The sequence below is a fragment of the Pseudorca crassidens genome, chromosome 6 (genome assembly GCF_039906515.1).
Source record: "Pseudorca crassidens isolate mPseCra1 chromosome 6, mPseCra1.hap1, whole genome shotgun sequence".
NCBI lineage: Eukaryota > Metazoa > Chordata > Mammalia > Artiodactyla > Delphinidae > Pseudorca > Pseudorca crassidens.
The window spans coordinates 54,945,690-54,966,967 of NC_090301.1; the positions used below are offsets into that span (position 1 = coordinate 54,945,690).

The 21,278-nt window shown below is 41.4% G+C and overlaps 1 protein-coding gene across 1 annotated transcript in view; it reads left to right on the plus strand.

Annotated features, from left to right (window-relative positions):
* Positions 1–2,205: 2,205 nt before the first annotated feature.
* The window catches only part of PDE11A (phosphodiesterase 11A), a 420,155-nt gene continuing 401,082 nt past the window's right edge, over positions 2,206–21,278 (plus strand). Inside the window, exon 1 of the mRNA XM_067741438.1 lies at positions 2,206–3,240. Coding sequence (XP_067597539.1) covers positions 2,341–3,240 — 900 coding nt within the window. The 5' untranslated portion in view covers positions 2,206–2,340. The remainder of the gene's footprint in view (positions 3,241–21,278) is intronic.

Sequence of the window (21,278 nt, forward strand, 5' to 3'; positions counted from 1 at the left end):
ACTACTAAGCTGGGAAATTTGGAATTTTCAAACAAGTGCCTCTCTTCTCCCTCTCTGCTCCTCCTGCTGCTGTCAAAGGAATGTTTAGAGAACATTATGCCCCAGTCCCTGCATCTCTGTTACTGGCCCGAATCCCAGTAGAGCTAGGGCTCAACTGACACAGGTGGGAGACAATCCAGTGATGTGGCCGAGCGTGCACCTCATTCTGGGGCCAGTCTCAGTGGACCCACATCCCAGCTCTGGCAGCAGCTCACTGTGTGCGCTGGGTACGTTACTCAGAGTTTCCTATGTTTAAAACAGGATAATAAGAGTCCCTACCTCATAAATCTGTTGTGAGGATTAAATTAACATGTTAATTTAAAGTGATCAACACATAGCAAGTGTTCAATACACCTTGGTGAGGACATCGTCTGGAGTAAGCTTTACTTACTGCATAAGTCACCTGTGTGTCCTGCCACATGGAAGCCCCATAAAACTCGCTACCTGCCTCCTCTGCAGCTTTTCTATTACCCTCGTCACTGGCATTCTTTTTTTTTTTTTTTGTAAATGCAGTTTATTTATTTAAATTAATCAATTATTGTTTATTTTTGGCTGCACTGGGTCTTTGTTGCCGTGCGTGGGCTTTCTCTAGTTGCGGTGAGCGGGGGCTACTCTTCGTTGCGGTATGCGGGCTTCTCATTGTGGTGTCTTTTGTTGCGGAGCACGGGCTCTAGGCACGCGGGCTTCAGTAGTTGTGGCACACAGGCTCAGTAGTTGTGGCTCACGGGCTCTAGAGTGCAGCCTCAGTAGTTGTGGCGCATGGACTTAGTTGCTCTGCGGCATGTGGGATCTTCCCCAACCGAACCTGTGTCCCCTTCATTGGCAGGTGGATTCTTAACCACTGCACCACCAGGGAAGTCCCGTCACTGGCGTTCTGTAAGAGCACTTCTAGATTGTCCTGCTGTCCCAGGGAACTGGATGGTTCTCCATCTGCTTTTGTTTCTCACAAAAGAGGAGACCCTTGGGCTTCAAGAAAGTGTGATCAGCCTGCTTCTCTTTCCTGGCAAATCACCTAAGCTTAGCCACTAAGTTGGAAAAGGCCTAAGGGAAACCTGGTTATTCTTAGCCTAACTAGCTGAGACTTGCCAGATCTGGAGCATCCCTAGGGCTTGGGAAAGAAAAGCTCCCACAGAGGAGAATCTTTACCCACAGCCCTAAGATATTGAAAGTAAAGGAAGCCAGACTGAGTGAAGAAAGAAAGAGATGGCAAGTCATTCATGAAAAGAAGAGTAACCACCCCGTATGCAGGACTGGCTTGGAAGGAAGCCCTGAGGCCCTCAAGTCCACTTTACTATGTGCTCCTGCTAGGCAGGGTCCCTAATCCAAGGACCTGTGTTTTACACCCTCCTTCCATGTACCATCCTCCTGTCCCCAACTCCAGGACCATGAATTTGGTTGAAGTCATGAATTGCTCAGATGGGGAACTTCATTTAGTAATTTTCATAAATCTAGTTCTGTTAACTATTTACTGAACGCCCACAAGGAGCTGGGCAGTATTAGTAGGCAGTCCCAGGAATCCTAGGAGCCAAGAATCCACAGTCACATCCCAGAAAAATAATACCCCTGTCTCTCAGCATCATTATTTCCTCCGAGTCAGCTTCTGGGTCTGATCCATGCACAACACAAACACTTCCTAGTACCTGGGCTCCCGCGGGGCCTCTGTGAAACGCTGGAGGATTAAGGGGCGGGGAATAGGGAGGGCTGGGGAGGTAAGGAAGGAAGGAGGGGGAAGCAGTAAAGTGCGTCTCCCCCTCTAATCGTGTTCCGATCAGGAGTCGGCCGTGTTCCCAGGCGCCGATTCCGGCCGGCAGTCCAGAGACTCTTCCAGGAACCGCCTGGCATCCTGGCCGCGGACTTCGGCTGGTCTGGCGCTCGCGTCTCCCTCCTCCCACCTCTCTCCTCCTCTCTCCGGGATCCATGCCTCACTCAGGGGCGTGTCCTGCCCTACCTCCCTTTCACAGTGGTCCACTCATCCTGTTACAGCGACAGCGGTGGCGGCGGCGGCGGCAGCCAGAGCAAGAGCAGCGGTAGCTCGGGGTTTTCAGAACGAGCGGCAGCAGCTCTGTGGGGGCACCTGTGCGGCGCAGAAGTAGAAGGACCGGGGGTGGGGTTCGTGCCAGCCGCTGAGCCCGAACGGAGGGGCGCTTCCCAGGATTCCACTTAGGATTCCACTGCTCCGCAGAATCTCGGCCCGGAGCTGGGAATACCGGTGGGGTGTCATGTGCAGGGCCGGCTAGACGGCTGGGGCAGGGAAACATTTGGTCCAAGTGTAGAGAGGCAGAGAAAGCTGTGTCTGGGACCATGACAGCCTCCCGCCTGGACTTTGGGGAGGTGGAAACTTTTCTGGACAGGCACCCAGAGTTGTTTGAAGATTACTTGATGCGGAAGGGAAAGCAGGAGATGGTGGAGAAGTGGCTGCAGAGACACAGTCAAAGTCAGGGGGCTTTAGTGGCTGGCACAAGCGGCGTGGCTCACGGCGGTGGCAGAGGTAGTAGCAGCAGCGTTGGTGATGGCACCGGACCAAATGTCTCTGCTAGCAGCCAGCACACTCCGGGTGGTGGGGACTCAGGTGGGGTTCCCCTGAATCCCAGCTGGGCCAGTGGCAGCCGCAACGATGGGAGCCTGCAGCGGAGAGCTTCTCAGAAAGAGCTAAGGAAGAGTTTTGCCCGCTCCAAGGCCATCCACGTGAATAGGACCTACGATGAACAAGTGACCTCCCGGGCCCAGGAGCCCCTGAGCAGTGTGCGGCGGAGGGCACTTCTCCGGAAGGCCAGCTCCCTGCCCCCCACCACTGCTCACATTCTCAGTGCACTGCTGGAATCGCGGGTGAATGTGCCTCAGTACCCCCCTACCGCCATGGACTACAAGTGCCACCTCAAAAAGCATAATGAGCGTCAGTTCTTCCTGGAACTGGTCAAGGATATCTCCAATGACCTTGACCTTACCAGTCTGAGCTACAAGATCCTCATCTTTGTCTGTCTCATGGTGGACGCTGACCGCTGCTCTCTCTTCCTGGTGGAAGGGGCAGCTGCTGGCAAGAAGAGCTTGGTCTCCAAATTCTTTGACGTGCACGCAGGAACCCCACTGCTGCCCTGCAGCTGCACAGAAAACTCAAATGAGGTGCAGGTCCCCTGGGGCAAAGGCATCATTGGCTATGTCGGGGAGCATGGAGAGACGGTCAACATTCCTGATGCCTACCAGGTAGGACTTTGCATTGTCCCCTTCCAGAGCCCCATTGGTCTGGGAACCAAACCTTCTGTTACCCTTTGGCATCCAGGAACACATTAATGTAGACTCTTTACAATATGAATTTTGCTATTTAAATTCCTTCTGAGTTTAGACTAGTTAGAATGTTACTATACTACCTTTGATCTAATGGTCTTTTCCTAACACACAGTGGCTTGTGGAATATTCATATATCACAGGGGCTACGTTTTGTACCCAATAATACCTCGTGTTTCTCTGTCAAGATACCTTGTCTTTAAGAATATCACAGAATGGTTTTAGAATACATTTGTTAGGTGCTAGAAAAAGATGTCTACTCCAAAATTCCAGTGTTAGTCTGAAGAAAATGGGCATGTTGGTGTCTCTGATGTCATTTTGGGACCGTAATGCATTTCATTCTCATTCAAGATTGGGGAGAGATCATGAGTTCCAAGGTAAGGAAGACGGAAGACGAGGAAAAGAGGAGGAAAGTCAGGGGAAGAATGGGCCTCTGACCCATTTATGCCTTTTTAGCATCTATTTTTTAACTGTTTCTGTTGTTGAGCTGAGAGAGGCTGGACAAATTGAGGGGTTATTTAGGCTTGGATCCAGCATTATCTGCAGTCAGCTTTTGACAGGACTGAGCAAGTAGGTTTTTAGTTTGTGAAACAAACAAAAAATGGATAATTTTCTAGCTATTCCAAAGGCAATGAGCAGGGTGAACATGCTAGTTTCAGGGGGAAAAGGAAACCCAACATGCTGTCGTCTGCCTTTAATTTTCACAGTGATTTGAACTTGCTATTAGATCCCGAATCTGAAAGCCAGTCTGTTCTAATTTCTTCAGTATCTATTCACTGAGCATAATGAAACTGGATGCCACTTTCTATGGGACTTCTTTCGTGTTCATAATAGTGGAAAGTTCTTATCCTTGGTCATGCAAGTTTTGTAGTCATTTGATGAGCTCTTCTTCCAGTTGTCTAATAAAGCTGCATGTTTCTCTAGAGTTTGTTGCTGTTGCTCAGAATAGCAAAAGTGGTGGGAAGGACACTAAAGGTAAAATTTTCTCTATTTCATCTGAAAGTTGGCAATATTATGTAGAAAATTGACGAGCTTGTACTGAAACCAAGTTTCATGTTTTTGTGAGATGTCTATCAATATAACGCTTTAATATTAAGGAATGCCTATCAAAATACCATTTTATTTACTTTTTTATTTATTAGATGCATTATTCACTATATCCTTCCTAAAGACTTTGATATGTTTAGGACAAGCAAGCAGTGAGTGATCTTTAATAAGTGTCTATTTCTGTATAACCCTAGAAAGCCATGGGAAGAAATAAAAGCATTTAATAATTGATATGTTGAAGATTCTTTAAAAAGTTGAACAATCACAAATTCTTCTCTTTCTCATTATTTCCACATCCTTATTGTGTACTTGGGCTAAAAAAAATCCCTTCCTAGTAGAATGGCTTGTTATAGCCCAGAATTGCACTCTTTTCTCTTTATTGCCCTTACTTTTCTTATTCTTCCCCAACTGATTTTCTCCATTTCTATAGCTTTTGTTTCTTATTCCCCTCTGTCAGCTCCTAACTTTTATTTAATACTGTTCATATACTGTCTTTTCTTCAAGAGCATAATTCTCAGCTTCCTCAGCAGTTAACTTGTCTTCCTGCTTCCTAGAATTGCGGCTAGAGGTGTTACCACAGGCATAGAAAATCAGGTTTTCAGCTGCTGATGTTTCTTCAGGGCCCTACTCTACTCTGAAGACAGAGGGTAAAGGAAAGTTGCCTTTTAATATTTGGGAGCTGACTTTGGGAATGGAGAGTTCTTCTTTTATCCCCCCAGGGTAGTAATGATGGCTGTAAAGACTAGGTTGTTGGGAGGACTGGCAAAAGGCAGGGAGGGGAAGTGTGTTATAGAGTTGAAGATCTTGGTTCAGTCTTTGTCTTCATTTTGATCTGCTTAGAAAGTTTCTCTTTTCTTTCTCCATTATCTTCTACCATATATGTCTGTATTTTTAACCTGGTGTGTTTTTCTTCATTTTTACTTCACTACTTTTCTTCAATAAAATTACTTTTTTTTCTTTATTATGGTACACCAGTCACCATTACTGTGACCCTGGGAAAATTTCTTGATCTCTGAGTCTCAATTTACTCATATGCAAAATTGGAATAATAACACCTCTGTGGTCAAGATTATTGTTTTGAGAATAAAATGAGATATATTGCATTAAAGCCCCCAAAACAGTACCTGGCACACTTTAATTATTCAAGAAATGGTAACAGTTTATGATGACCATGGTGATATCTAGTTTGCTAGTATTCTCTTTCTTTCTCTTTGTCTAATTTTCCATTTTTTTTCTCCTTATCTGGGGCTGAGATATGAACTCAGCACATCCTGACCAGCCTTATCTTTCCCTAAGCAATACTCCACCCTTAAGTTAAATATTTTAGAACCAACTTTACATTCAAGGAATATAGAAATAGCTACTCTTCCACCTTCTGCTTAAGATTCCTCTAAATGTGATTGATAATACTTGACCATATACTATCCTATCAAAAGTTCTACATTTTGTTCCTTTTAGAACTCATGCAATATAAAACTTTTTATAGAGTTGTATTAATGTTGCATCCTTCCCAAGTTCTAGTGTTTTCCCTTCTCCTCTCCATTTCCTGCTGTTATAGATTTCTCTTAATGAAAATTGACGACCTTCCAAATGCATGTTCTTTTATCACAATATTGTTGTAATTCTGAGAGTATACATAAACATCTTGAAGTTTCCATGTAAAAATGTAACCATCCTCCCTGATTCTTTATTAACTACTATATTTTTAAGGTGTTTCTTGCTCAGGATCAACTAGTGTGCTTTTTTTTCTTCAGGAGATGAACTTTGAAGAACTTATCACATGGAGTTTAAAAATTTAATTATTTGATAAATAAGATTGATGATCCTCTTAGAGGTTCAGAATATGGGTGAGAGAAAGGCATTGAAAACACTTACAAAATTATAATAAACATGGCATCCCGAAGTCAAGAGTAGACTAATGAACTACTAAAGTCGAATAAAAGTTTTGACAGCAAAAAAGCCTTCACAGTTTATTTCATTATTTTTCATCACTTTCCTCAATTAGTCCTAAAAATCAGACTTGAAATTAGGAGACAAATAAAGAATTGCAAGTGAAAAAAAATTTATTCTATGTATCCAGTATCATAGTGACTGCAATCTACCTTTTTTCCCTGTTATAAGTTATTAAACAACCCACTTTAATATAGTAATGAAAAAATAGCCCTCAAGAGGTTGAAAATAAGAGCACTCAAGTAACAGGTTTTCTCTTTGAGGTTATTCTAAGCATTCAGAATACAGAACTTTAAACATTAATAAAAAGTGTGAGATGATATTTTTGTTAGCGTTGATAATGATGATACAGGTGTTTGATGGGCTTTTGGTTTGAAAAGCAGCCAGGATGTTTTGTTAGGTGAGCTGAGAGGAGGAAAGGGGATGACGCAGAAGGGTTATGTAGGTGTGCCAGGCTTTCAGAAAGCCTGATCTATTTGCACAACAGATTCATTTATTCATCATTTCCAACAAACATACACTATACATTGAGTGCCCATTATACCTAAGCCCCGGGTAGGGGCCCTATGGGTGTACAAAACTAAGAGGACATGCTTCTTGCCTTCTAGGTACTTCCAAGTTCTTCCAAGTACAAGGTTTTGTACTGTTCACAAACAACTAATGTCAAGCTGTACTATTGATAAATTGATAAATAAATGACACAAACTAAGTGGCATTAGTCACAGAGGAAAATGGAGTCACATTGTTACTTGGATCATTATAGAAGACTTCATGGAGGAGGTGTCAGTCAAGCTGGGAAGAGCGTTAGGTTTCACTGTTGGAGATAGCTGTGGAGTAGGGGAAGGCATCCAGGTACAGCAAAATGGCTTTAGCAGAAACACAATAATGAGCAACCCAAAATATGTATAGGGGATAGTGAGTGGTTTAATTTGGCCAAAGTATTGCATATGCTATAGAATGGGTATGCAAAAATAGGATGGGGGCAAAAGAAGAAAGAACCTTGAGTACCTGACTAAAGAATTCGAGCTTCACTAACAGTAAGCCACAGGGAGCCCTTGAGAACCTTTTAGCATGGTCAGAGTGGGGTTTTGGGTAACCTGGTGGCAGTGGCTAAATGGATTGAACAAGGGGAGACTCAAAGCTGTGAAAATAATTAGGACTCTATTATGATGGACTGGTGGAGCCAGATGAACTACTGAACTAAAGCACGAACAGTAGGAATAGATAGCAGAGGACAGATGGGGTTGTCCTGCAGGTGTGAATTTGGGCAAGGAGGGAGGGAAGTCAGTGATGACTCAGAGATTCTACACCTGAGAAATATGGAGAAGGGTAAAGACATCGTTAAAAATAGTTCTTCCTATTTTGGATGAGTAGAGATTCTAAGTAGAGCCAGCTACATAATTTGTGGAGCTCAGTGAAAAATGATTAAGCAGGAGCCTGGCTGGAGGTGGAGAAGTCAATTTTCCCTTCCCAAGGTTCTGCTCCTCCAACCCACAGCAGATGTGTGACCCCCAAGTGATTTTAACCTCCATGCTGAGAAATTCTCAGTACCTGGATTGGGTGTGAGTGAGAGGCCCTTGCTGAGTTGCCTGCTGAATGTGCCATAGTGCTGCGAGCTCTGGGTGGGGATGACCACAGCCTTGCTCCTCTTCATGACGGCATGGGGCATGCGCCTGACCCTCCCCCCACTCCCACCCAGGCCCCAGCCAGGAGCAGAGGGCAATGGCAGATCAGTTGGGCCTCACTCTCAACAGTTTTGACCTGCTTGTGGCTCCTGGTCTTAGGAAAGGGCTGACAAGGGGGTGGGCTGGGTGGGGCCCAGGGTACCAGGGAGCAGGAATCCATGGCCAAGAACCAGTCCTGGGCAGGCAGTGGGAGGGGAGACTGAGTGTGAGCCAAGGCTCCAAGCTCTGGACTCATACACTATTGTTCTGTTGGACTTCATTTACAAAGCACAAGTTCAAAGATAAAATTATTGAGAATTTCACACAGCACAGCATTAAACCTCAAGCAGGGAGCGCCTGTGCGACTGCCCTGGTCACATGCCCAAGAAGCCGGCCCTGATTCTGAGTCATAGTGAGTCTTAGGTGGAAAAGTTCAATTTTATGCCAGCGTAGTATCTACTGCTTTCGCATGGCCTCAGCTCCATTCTAATTAAATTCCGTGCCATTTTCAGTGGCTGGATAGTGCTTTTCTATTTCTGTGTTTTTCATCCTTTCTGCCAGGACTCCTCTTTCTCCATCTTTGTTCATTCAGATCTTGCTCTGCCTTCTCATGATATAAGAAAGGAGAGCTGATTGCTTCTCTTTGAAAAGAAGAGATGAAAAACCAAACAAAAAATTATACTGGGAGTTATATTTAAGAATGCATTGCACTGGGACTTCCCTGGTGGTGCAGTGGTTAAGAATCCACCTGCCAATGCAGGGGACACGGGTTTGATCCCTGGTCCGGGAGGATCCCACATGCCACAGAGCAACAAGACCCGTGAGCCACAACTGCTGGACCTGTGCTCTGGAGGCCGTGAGCCACAACTACTGAGCCCATGTGCCTGGAGCCCGTGCCCACACACTGCAACGAAGACCCAATGCAGCCAAAATAAATAAATTTATATATAAAAAAGAATGCATTGTACTATACTGCTATTATATATAAAATATTAATGTAATGATATTTAATAACTTATTTTCACTGAACTTCATTTTTAATTTTATTTTAGAATGATTTCCATTGAAATAAATATATTTAAAAGTGTTTGGTCTCAGAAGGGATTAATTTCATGTATGTAGAAGATTCAGTGGTGAATATGCTTATTCCCTGATAAGCCAGCGATGACCGACATGGGTCTATAGTCCTGTGATTGAATTGCTGAGATTTGCTTAAAAGGCAGATGTTGCTTCCACTCCAACACTAGAATTACAAAGGAGTTTCATGAAATCTCATTTCAACTTTGCACATAGTGTTTTAAAAATTCCCTCAAGCCCACAACCATGTTCACTAGTCCAGAACCTGAATCGATTTTGTGTTTGAAGCAGGAAACATTTGCTGTTTCAGCCCCTCTTCCTGACAGACACATGATCATAAGAAACACAGTGACAAATTGCATTTGCTGCTTTGAACATGAGGATAGATTATAGAAAAGTACAGTTCCTACAGAATCATGGGGAGGTAATTTAAGGTTAACTCAATTTTTTCCCAGCCCATAATCTAAATGTTTACTAATCTGACCAATTTATTTTGGTTCCTGAGGTTTGGGTCACCCATTTATTTACAAGTCTGGCTTAATTTAGAAGTTAGTGTTTCATGTTTCGTATAGTGTTGAAGGGTCATATGAAGCTTTCCTCTGAAATAGTTTTGAGTTGTTTTATGGAAAGTCAACAAGATCCTTGAGGTCCACTACTTGGTACTTTAGTCACTTATTTTAAGGGTAGTTTGCATTTAACCACATTGTTTTGGAAAGTGGAATTTGAATCACAGAAACAGTTTAGTCATAAAAGAGTGGGTTGGATTTCTAATATTTTAGGAGAAACTTGGGTTTCCGATCATTCACAGGCATTCAGGCTAAATTTATTTGTTTATTTATTTATTTTTAGGATTAAAATAGTAAAGATGTTTTCCTGGCATAAAAAATGTGTATTTTCTATAATTCCAAGAGTTTCTTGTTAATTGGTTGTTTCAGCGGCTGAACAGTGGTTTCACATACTAATGATAAATTCTGTTTTCTTTCCTAAAACATAGCTTTAGGCTGTTGCAAATTTAGTTCAAAAGATCTTTTTCACCTGAGTGAAAAAAATGAGGAACCTTTGAGATACCTCTTTAGGGTATCAAGTTTTAAAAAATGTAAACATGATAGAAGGGAAATGGAAGCTCCACTGTTGATTAACAATAACTCTATTTATGGAGCACTAACTACGAGCCTGGAATTAGCTCTTCAGCAAGCATTGCCTCTTTTAATCCTCTCAACAGTCCCCATAGGTAGCTTATTCCCACCCCCATTTTACAGAAGGAGAAACTAAGGCTTGGGAGGTTAAGTAATTTGCTCAAAGTCACTCAGCTGGTAAGTGAGGGAGCTGGGATTCAAGTTGAGGTCTTCGGATTGCAGAACCTTCATGCCCGGCCACTCTTGTTGTGACCTCTGCTGACCATTAACTATTGGGTGTACAAATCCTCTCATCCCTTAAAGCCCATCTTCATGAAACTCTTGGTGATCCTCGCCACATCCCACGTAAACTGGATATAATCTCTCCCTCTTGTGAACTTCTGTAATGCTTTAAATATACTCCTTTCTATTTTCTTAATATTATAAGTATTTGGGTATATAAATGACTACTTGACTATGAACTCAAGGTCATGACTTCTCATTTTTCACTGCACCATAGGGCTTAATGCAAGGTTTTCTATTCAATTGAGTAAAATTACCACGGATACCTCCTTATGTGGTCAGTTCAACCACCTCTAAGCAGAAATTTCAGCCTATTCAGCCAATATAGCTAATATTATTCAGCTAATATAGACAGTTAAACCAGGAAATTCATTTCACGAACACATCTTTTAATTATTTGGACGTTATTTTATAAATTTTTAAAAATAGAACTTATAAAGCCCGGATAACTGGTGAATTATCTGAACTGCTTTTCTGCATTAATTGATCTTTCTTTTAAAAATTTATTGATTTTATTTATTTATTTTTGGCTGCGTTGAGTCTTTGTTGTTGCACGCTGGCTTTCTCTTGTTGTGGTGAGCGGGGACTACTCTTTGTTGCGGTGCGCAGGCTTCTCATTGCGGTGGCTTCTCTTGTTGTGGAGCATGGACTCTAGACGTGCAGGCTTCAGTAGTTGTAGCGCACGGGCTTAGTTGCTCCACGGCATGTGGGATCTTCCCGGACCAGGGCTCAAACCCGCGTACCCTGCATTGGCAGGTGGATTCTCAACCACCGTGCCACCAGGGAAGCCCTGCATTAATTGATCTTTATGTTAATTGCTGGACCCTCATCTCCTCATCCCTTCCATTGTTTTCCTGTTTTTTTTTTTCTTTTACTCCATTTCATGTGGAGACCATATTATAGAGGAAGTAGGCTGTTGCTGACCAAATGGTAACTAGCAACAGCCCACTGCCAGCTTCTTCTAGGCAAAAGTATTGGATGAAGCATGACTGTTCCAGCTAACTGAAATTTCTAGTTTTCTCATGACTACTTCATTCATACAGTATAACTTACTGAAGGTAAAACCCCTTCCAGCATTAGGCCTTGAAGATGTTAGGATTTTTTCTTTGAAAATATTTTCAGATATGGGAGATTATATTGACCAACCGTATACTTATTTATAATGGGCTTATGAAGTCCTATTATTATATTGACCAACCTTTCAGGAACATTGAATTTTCAGGTTTATTGATTACATATCTTATGTTTCATATACGCCCAAAAAGTCTCATAAAAATTGTAACTTCTGAGATGGTTGCCTTTACATCCTACTCTTTCCAAGATGTAATTATTAGATATGCATTGAGCATGTCCAAGTGAGAGCATCTCTATCCTTTCTGATCCGTATAGTAATCAAATTTGCCTGTTGGCTACACCTCCCCCTCAGCCCACCTCCCAGAAGAAATAATAAGGTATTTAAGGGTAAACAGTGTAGCTAGTCTTGCTATGTAGAAATTAACTGCCACTCCTAGATCTGAAGAGGAGAGTGCAACTACCAGAGCCTCTCTCTCAGAGGTTCTGAGAGAGTTACAGCAGTGGGAGAGCCAGAGCTGTGGCCCTGGGAGAGAGGAACTCAGACACTGGCAAACCATGACCTGGACGAGAGAGCCGGGGAAACATTACTCTCCTCACACCCTCTATCTCCTGCCAGCGCCACTCATTGGTTGAACCCAGCCTTGCTTGAGGCCAAGAGGGCAAAGGGAGCCCTGGTGCAGTAGGTCATAGGAGTCAGCCTTCTGGCACAGAACAGGGCAGTGAAAGGTGGAAAGTGCATCTGGAGAGACAAATGGGGACTATCCAGAGTCACCAGGGATATTAGTTTACTCACCAAGGATGTAAGTATAGGAAGCCCAAGTCGGGTAGTAATATCCTTCACTGAACACTAAATTTCATCAGTCTATAGAGCATAGTGATTGAAATCTATTGAAAACAAGTTCAGAAATGCTGTAGTGGTATTTGACTGTCTTATTCTCTCCAAATAGTTTTGTTTATTCCTGGCATCCTATTGCTCAGAAGAAACCCTATAGGAGGGCCAAAGGCACCTACAGGGAAGAAATGACATTGGTCTAGTTTATGGAACCTCTTCCCTGCAATGCCTGATTAAGCCCATTTGTTTGAGAATTAAAATCTTAGATCACTAATCACTTTGTTAAACTGTAAAGGACATCAGAGTGTAAGAGAACATGTTCTAGACTTGGAAACAGGAATCTTGGACTCTATTCTCAATTCTGCCTTAGTTTTTTCAGCTATAACATAAGGATGATATGTTCAGACACATCTAGCCCATATGATATTTTGTAAGGATCTAATCATTTGATTCTAATGAGATAATTGGAAAGCATATTTAAAAGGGTAAAGTAAGAAATGTAAGACCGCTCTCTCATTTCGTCCCAGCTTACCCGTCCCCCTCCCCGTGTCCTCAGGTCCATTCTCTACATCTGCATCTTTATTCCTGTCCTGCCCCTAGGTTTATCAGGACCTTTTTTTTTTTTTTTTAGATTCCATTTATATGTGTTAGCATACGGTATTTGTTTTTCTCTTTCTGACTTACTTCATTCTGTATGACAGACTCTATGTCCATCTACCTCACTACAAATAACTCAATTTCATTTCTTTTTATGGCTGAGTAATATTCCATTGTACATATGTGCCACATCTTCTTTATCCATTCATCTGTCAATGGACACTTAGGTTGCTTCCATGTCCTGGCTACTATAATAGTGCTGCAATGAACACTGTGATACATGACTCTTTTTGAATTATGCTTTTCTCAGGGTATATGCCCAGTAGTGGGATTGCTGGGTCATATCATAGTTCTATTTCTAGAACTAATACTCTTCTCCAAAGTGGCTGTATCAATTTACATTCCCACCAACAGTGCAAGAGGGCTCCTTTTCTCCACACCCTATCGAGCATTTATATTTTGTAGATTTTTTGATGATGGCCATTCAGACTGCTGTGAGGTGATACCTCATTGTAGTTTAGATTTGAATTTCTCTAATGATTAGGGATGTTGAGCACCCTTTCATGTGTTTGTGTGCAATCTGTATATCATCTTTGGAGAAATGTCTGCTTAGGTCTTTGGCCCATTTTTAGATTGGGTTGTTTGTTTTTTTTTGATCTTGAGCTGCATGAGCTGCTTGTAAATTTTGGAGATTAATCCTTTGTCAGTTGCTTCATTTGCAAATATTTTCTCCCATTCTGAGGGTTGTCTTTTCGTCTTGTTTATGGTTTCCTTTGCTGTGCAAAAGCTTTTAAGTTTCATTAGGTCCCATTTGTTTATTTTTGTTTTTATTTCCATTTCTCTAGGAGGTGGGTCAAAAAGGATGTTGCTGTGATTTAAGTCATCAAGTGTTCTGCCTGTGTTTTCCTCTAAGAGCTTTATAGTGTCTGACCTTACATTTAGGTTTTTAATCCATTTTGAGTTTATTCTTGTATATGATGTTAGGGAGTGTTCTAATTTCATTCTTTTACATGTAGCTCTCCAGTTTTCTCAGCACCACTTATTGAAGAGGCTGTCTTTTCTCCATTGTATATTCTTGTCTCCTTTATCAAAGATAAGGTGACCATACGTGCCTGGGTTTATCTCTGGGCTTTCTTTCCTGTTGCATTGATCTATATTTCTGTTTTTGTGCCAGTACCATACTGTCTTGATTACTGTAGCTTTGTAGTATAGTTGGAAGTCAGGGAGCCTGATCGCTCCAGCTCCATGTTTCTTTCTCAAGATTGCTTTGGTGATTCAGGGTCTTTTTTGTTTCCATACAAATTGTGAAATTTTTTGTTCTACTTCTGTGAAAAATGCCATTGGTAGTTTGATAGGTATTGCATTGAATCTGTAGATTGCTTTGGGTATTAGAGTCATTTTCACAATGTTGATTTTTCCAATCCAAGAATATGGTATATCTCTCCATCTGTTTGGATCATCTTTAATTTCTTTCATTAGTGTCTTACAGTTTCCTGCATACAGGTCTTTTGTCTCCTTAGGTAGGTTTATTCCTAGGTATTTTATTTTTTTTGTTGCAGTGGTAAATGGGAGTGTTTCCTTAATTTCTCTTTCAGATTTTTCATAATTAGAGTATAGGAATGCAAGAGATTTCTATGCATTAATTTTATATCCTTCTACTTTGCCAAATTCATTGATTAGCTCTAGTAGTTTTCTGGTAGCATCTTTAGGATTCTCTATGTATAGTATCATGTCATCTGCAAACAATGACAGTTTTATTACTTCTTTTTTTTCAATTTGGATCCCTTTTATTTCTTTTTCTTCTCTGATTGCTGTAGCTAAAACTTCCAAAACTATGTTGAATAATAGCAGTGAGAGTGGGCAACCATGTCTTGTTCCTGGTCTTAGAGGAAATGGTTTCAGTTTTTGACCATTGAGAACCATGTTGGCTGTGGGTTTGTCATATAGGGCCTTTATTGTGTTGAGGTAGGTTCCCTCTATGCCTACACTCTGGAGAGTTTTTATCATAAATAGGTGTTGAATTTTGTCAAAAGATTTTTCTGCATCTGCTGAGATGATCTTATGGTTTTTCTCCTTCAGTTTGTTAATATGGTGTATCCCATTGATTGATTTGCATATATTGAAGAATCCTTGCATTCCTGGGAAAAGCCCCACTTGATCATGGTGTATGATCTTTTAATGTGTTGGATTTTGTTTGCTAGCATTTTGTTGAGGATTTTTGCATCTATGTTCCTCAGTGATATTGGCCTGTAGTTTTCTTTTTTTGTGACATCTTTGTCTGGTTTTGGTGTCAGAGTGATGGTGGTCTCGTGGAATGAGTTTGGCAGTGTTCCTCCCTCTGCTATATTTTGGAAGAGTTTGAGAAGGATAGGTGTTAGCTCTTCTCTAAATGGAAACAACCAAGTTTGTTCTTTAGAGATTGCCTCAAAATAATCAGGATCAAGCATTCATGTATGTATCAATAGGAATATAACAATATTAATTGCTTCTTGTAGCAACCTTGCGAGGTTGTATAATTTAATGCAGAATTATCTGGAAATAATTTAATGGACAATGATATGAAAGATATGAACATATAAAATGAAATAGATGTGCTTTCTCTCTAGCAAGTGAAGCCAAAATTTACTTCCAAGTCACCTCCTCTCTTTACTTGTGGCTGTTGATATGAGCTTCCTCCTTGGTTGCTACCTGTGCATCTACCACAGTATCTGGCATATAGGGCATATAGTAGGTTCTTTTTAAATTATATTTGAATGAAGAGAAGAGCCCTTATTGCAGCCTTTATTTCATCTCAAGAGTAACATACACTGATGGGACCATTATGTCAGTTTGAGTGTCTCAACAGTGGCACTATTGACATTTTAGACTGGATAATTCTTCGTTGGGGGAAAGGGGGGCTGATCTGTGCATAGAAGGATGTTTAACAGCATCCTTGGCCTCTACTCACTAGATGCCTGCCAGTCCTGACAATTAATAATGTCTCCAGACACTGTCAGTTGTCCTCTGCAGGCAGTTCCTCCCCTTTTTAGAAACCGCTGATGTAGAACAATTTGGCAATAATCATGTACTGCCTTAGGAATATTTACAACTTTTGGTGTAGCAATTCCAGATCGCCCTAAGGAAATTTTTATGGGTATGTGCAAAGATTTGTCTATATGAATACTTACCACAGTCTTATTTATAATAGTGTAAACATATCAACCCAAACATCCAACTAGAGGGCTGGATAAATAGACTATGATACATATAAAATGGAATATTTAATCAGAGGAAATTGCTCACAAACTATTAGGTGAGCAAAGCATATTTAGAAAACAATAGCACCCCAGTTTTCTTAACAGTAACAACAAAAGCATGAGATAAGGGGTTGAGTTTACAATCAGACAGACTGGATTCAATTCCCAGTTCTACCACCTAAAAGTTATATCATATTTCACTTCTCCAGTTGTTAGTTTCTGCAATCCTAAAGTGGGAATATTGATTCCTATCTTAAAAGGTTGTTCTCAGAGTTAAATAAAATTATATATGAAAAGTTTAACATTCTGTTTGTTACCTTTTGAAGACTCAGTGAAAAGTAATTGCAATAGCGCCTGCGGAAAGGCTGTAAGGTGATAAGCCAAAACATTAATAGAGGTGATCTCAGAGTGGTGGGCTTACTTTTCTCTTCTCTTTTGTGTTTTCTATTTATTTTTCTGAAATTTCCACATATGTATTAATTAATAGAGTAACTGTAGTTGCTTTAATAGATACACCTCCTAAGCTCGGTGGCGCACAGTGGTAACACAACAGAAGCTTATTTCTCACTCTTCCTAAGCTCAGCAGAGTCTTCCTGATTGATGGGTAGCTCTCCTCCAAGAAGGGATTCTTTCCTTCCTAGGTCTTCACTCCTTCAAGATGGGGCTTCCAAGGTTGCCCTCAGCATCAACATCTTTTCAGCAGATGAGGGGAGAAAGAAATGGACAAATGAAGCAGGAGGACTTTGTGGGTCAGGTCTGGAAATGGCACATATCATTTTCTGCTCCCATTTCATTGATTTTCTAGACTCTAGAACTCAGGCAGGTAGCCATACCTAACTGCAGGAAGGCTGGAAAATGTGTAGCCTTGTCCCAAAGTGGCTCCCAGCCTCAGATCCCATCTAACTAATTCATGCAGCTCAAAGTGCAGGACCTTCCAGTGGGGAGCCGTCTCCTCTAGTGGATCCTCCTGGTTTTCACAGGCTGGGATTCATGTACATGATTAATTGCCTACAACAAGATTTGAGAGGGAAAATCAGCTGGGCTTTGGAAAAGGGGGAGAAGATTCTTGCTGTTTTATTTGACGTTGTTGAGAATGGATTCACGAATAGGACTCTGCAGGCAGGAATTTTGCTAAGGAGGTTGTTGCCTCTAAGCTCGAAGGTCTGAGGGTTAAAAGGTCAAGGAGTGGGGCCAAACCTACCTACGTAATTTGTGGGACCCAGAGAAAAATCAAAATTGGGGTCTTGGCAGAGATCAGGGAAGTCAGTCTCCCCAGGCCAGCCACCAGATTGCAGTCTCTGTGCCAGAACATGCTCTCTGTCCCTGGATCATGGTTGGGTGAGAGGCCACGGCAGAGTTGCTTACTGAGCGTACCGAGATGCTATCAGCCTGGTGGGGACAGCCAGCACGTTGTTTCACCCTGAGACATTTCAGGGCTCTTGACCTTCCCAGTATCCATGCCCGTGACCTCACTGGGAATGGAGAGCAACATCAGAATGTGGGCACCCGCCCCCATCACATCACCCTTCAACCAGACCCTGTTGCAGCCCTGGATAGAGGAAGTAGAGGTCATGGGGCTGGGGCAGGGAGTGGGAGGCTGAGAAACCATCAGGTAGCTGGATGGTGTGTGAGCCCCTGGAGCATGTTCCATCTGACTTAACCTACAAAACAAATTCAACTTAAACTTCAAGTGGCGGGACAGGAAGGGGGGCTTCTCAACATGGGGCACTGTGACTACACTGGATGCTCATCCATAAAGCCATTTTGGGGTGGCACCTATACTTTGACTTTAAGAATAAACAATGAGGATGGCAAACTCCCCATGAAAGTTTTTTTCCCACCTACTTCTGTAGCACTTTGCCCATATGACGCTTGCTATTTATTCAATTTTTGGTAATTTCAATTTTGGCTCACCTGTCTTTCTCTCCATTAAGCTGTGAGCTCCTTGAGGGTAGATGCTATGACTTTCTTAGCTTTGTAGCACCCCGTGTGTGGCCCAATGCCTAGCTCGTAGTAGTTGGGTACTCAACAGATACTTGTTGCGTAAATAAATGAGAAAAAGGAATGTAATTGAGAATTTGGTCACAAGGGCAAGTGGCCTAGGTACTAGTACCAGGTTACAGGTCAGATTAAGACCAGGGGTTTAGCTAATAATGCTGAACTAGGCTACTTATAGGCCAAGGGTCCTTTCATTGTCCTAAGCAGAGGGAAGGGTTGGGTTCCCAGGTCAAGTGTCAGGTACAGGGCTCTAGTGGTCCAGGCTCTGAAAGTTAAGAGAGATGAAGGCACAAGGAGCCAAGCATTTCATCTATTATCAGTAAAAAAGAGGAATTAGCAGAGTTGGGAGGATAAGTGAAAGAGAAAAAGGATACCAACTATGACAGCAGTCCCAGGGCTTTGAGAAAATAGTGATTATGTAGTTAATAATGGCAGCGTTGGAACAAAGAGGATATTGTCTACTTTTCATATGTTTATTTAAATGGCAGTAGTGATGTCTTTTAGTCAAGGCAGGTGATTCGCTAGGGAGAGTATAAAAGGTCAGACTGGGAGCTCTCTGATTTCTGGAGTGGTAATTTAAACCAAATTCATGCATGTAGAGAGCCCAGCACCAAGCCTTTGATGAAAGCAATGCACTACCACTACCACCATTTCCATTTCTCCCCCAAGAACCAGAAGTATTAATATTTATGTTTCTCTAGTCTGTACTTGTTTCCAGGAAGCATCCTCCAAGATTGTCAGATTCTTTTTTGGACTCTAGATATTTTAATTTGCATTATCTATCATTACCTTAGAAAAGATTCAGTCCTTTGAGAAGTATGTAATTCTTCAAAAGTCATCTGTGACCAATTGTGTTAAACTGTTAAATGACATTCCCACAGACAGTTATCCCAATTGTTACCACTTCAAAGTTCAATGGAAGGATACTGTCAACAAGTGCATTTACCTAACATAGTTCAGAATCTTCTGAACCACTGGCTTGCCCCAAGCTCTTTCCTTTTCCTCTGTCTTCCTCTTTTTTCCTTTCCTCTCTCATTTCTTTGTCTTATGCTTTCCATTTCCTCTTTTCTGACATTCCGCACCTGTCTTCCTTTTTTGTAACTGCTTCCCTTTGTGCCTCCCAAATTTCCCTCTCTTTTCCCCCTCCCTATCCTATTCTCCCCCAGCCATCCTTCGAATTGGCTATCTCTCTTTTTCCTTATTCTTTCTTCTCTTTTCCATGTCTTCTTCTTGCCTTCTGTGATATTACTGACTTGAACATAAAGCAGATATAACATGAAAATAAGTTTTAGTTATAATTTCCAAATCAAAGTTTAAAATCTCGTAGACCTACCTCAGAAAACAATTGAGTTTCTTTTTTACGTCCATGTGGCCCATGATTAGTATCTCTCTTTTAAATTTTAAAATTGGGTACATGGAATATTTGTCTTTCTTTTAAAACACACAAATTTTAATTACATTTCAAACTGTTAACCCATGTGGCCCATGGTTGTAATTTAGTTCCTATAGGTGAATGCCTTGCAATGTGAAAAAGACCTTGCCCCTGAAGTATTGTACATTCTAAGTAGAACAAGTGACAGGGAAATTGGTATTTAAACACTTGGTATACAATATCCAGGCTTTTATTAAACTGAGAACAATGATAAATATTATTTCTTTGGTATTTCTCTTAGCCTAGTATCCACCAGGAATTCTTAGCAACAGTGACACAGAAGTTACCATGCCAGCAGTTCTCAGGCTGATTGATTATTTGAGGTTTTGCCTCTGTTAACCTAAAGTTCCTGCTGGTGAATGTCCTCTTCAGGGTATTTTTTTTTCTTTTGTTCCTTTTCCTTTTGTAGGCAGAAAAGAAATATTTTCCATCCTCCTGAATCCACTAGGAAGCATGTGGGATTTAATCACCTCTTATTATATTGCTTCTCCCCCAATGTACTAACACTCTGAAACTTGCTTAATCATTTGTAAAATTTAGCCACAGGACTTGCTGCTGCCCTTCTGTGGCAATCCATCACAGGGAAGGTCCACCAAACTTTATAAGCTGTGTGACTCTGTTTCCTAGAGTTGATGTTTTCTCTTGACTGAAAACCACATTGAACCTTAACATCTGTATCTTGGTTCCTCCTTTCTAGCAGAACGTAATACCTGGCTTGTGTGTGGAAGTGTTCTTTTTTAAATTGTCATTCCAGCTTTATGAAAGATAATTTTTTTCCCATCCTTGATAAAGGAAGCCATTCATTAGAATGTGTTTCCAATTCTCAAATTCTGTATAAATGTACAAAGCTAAAGAATAAGGCAGTTTTTCAATATTTGAAATAGGAAAATTTGACTAAATGAGCATTAGACTACTTTTTTTTCCTTTCTTTTCCTCCATGCCTGTCACCTTTGATAAACCACTGTTTGCCTAAGGAGACATATATAATAAGATATCTATAATAATTATTATTACAAGAGAAATATTAATTTGTCCATTGTTTGGTGTTCTCTTTGCAGAAATTCCATCTTTAAGTTCCTTAGTCAGTGCATTTGGAACTAAAAGTAATGTTTCCTATATTTGAATATTAATTTGAGCCTGGTATTTTTTCAGGATTATCTCATGTGATCTTCATAATAATCTGATGAGAAGGGGGGGAGTGCATGTCATCTTCTCCCTTTTTTAGATTAGGAAACAAGCACTGAGGCCTTTTCCCGAGACCACATGGCCATAAGTGTTAGACTTAGGATTCTCTATTCCTCTATCACTGTTTCTTCTACTCTTGGCTTTGAGAAGACCCAGTAAACAACATCCCTCTTTCCTACCCTGATCTGACGTAGATGAGAAATAAGACAAAAGAGGAAATGGGACATCAAAATATCACATTTACAATTTACTAAGCAGATGCTGGAGTATGAGCTTATAATACCTCCAAAATTAAATAGCCCTACACTCCCAGATATAGAAAAAGCTGGATGCCTACAGTCCTCCCCACAAGAGAGGCCCATCCCTTTGAAACGTACAGCATTGAGGAACAGAGCAGAGGCATGCTTCCTGTGGGCAGAAGATTAAGAGGAAGAAGGGGTTGGCAAT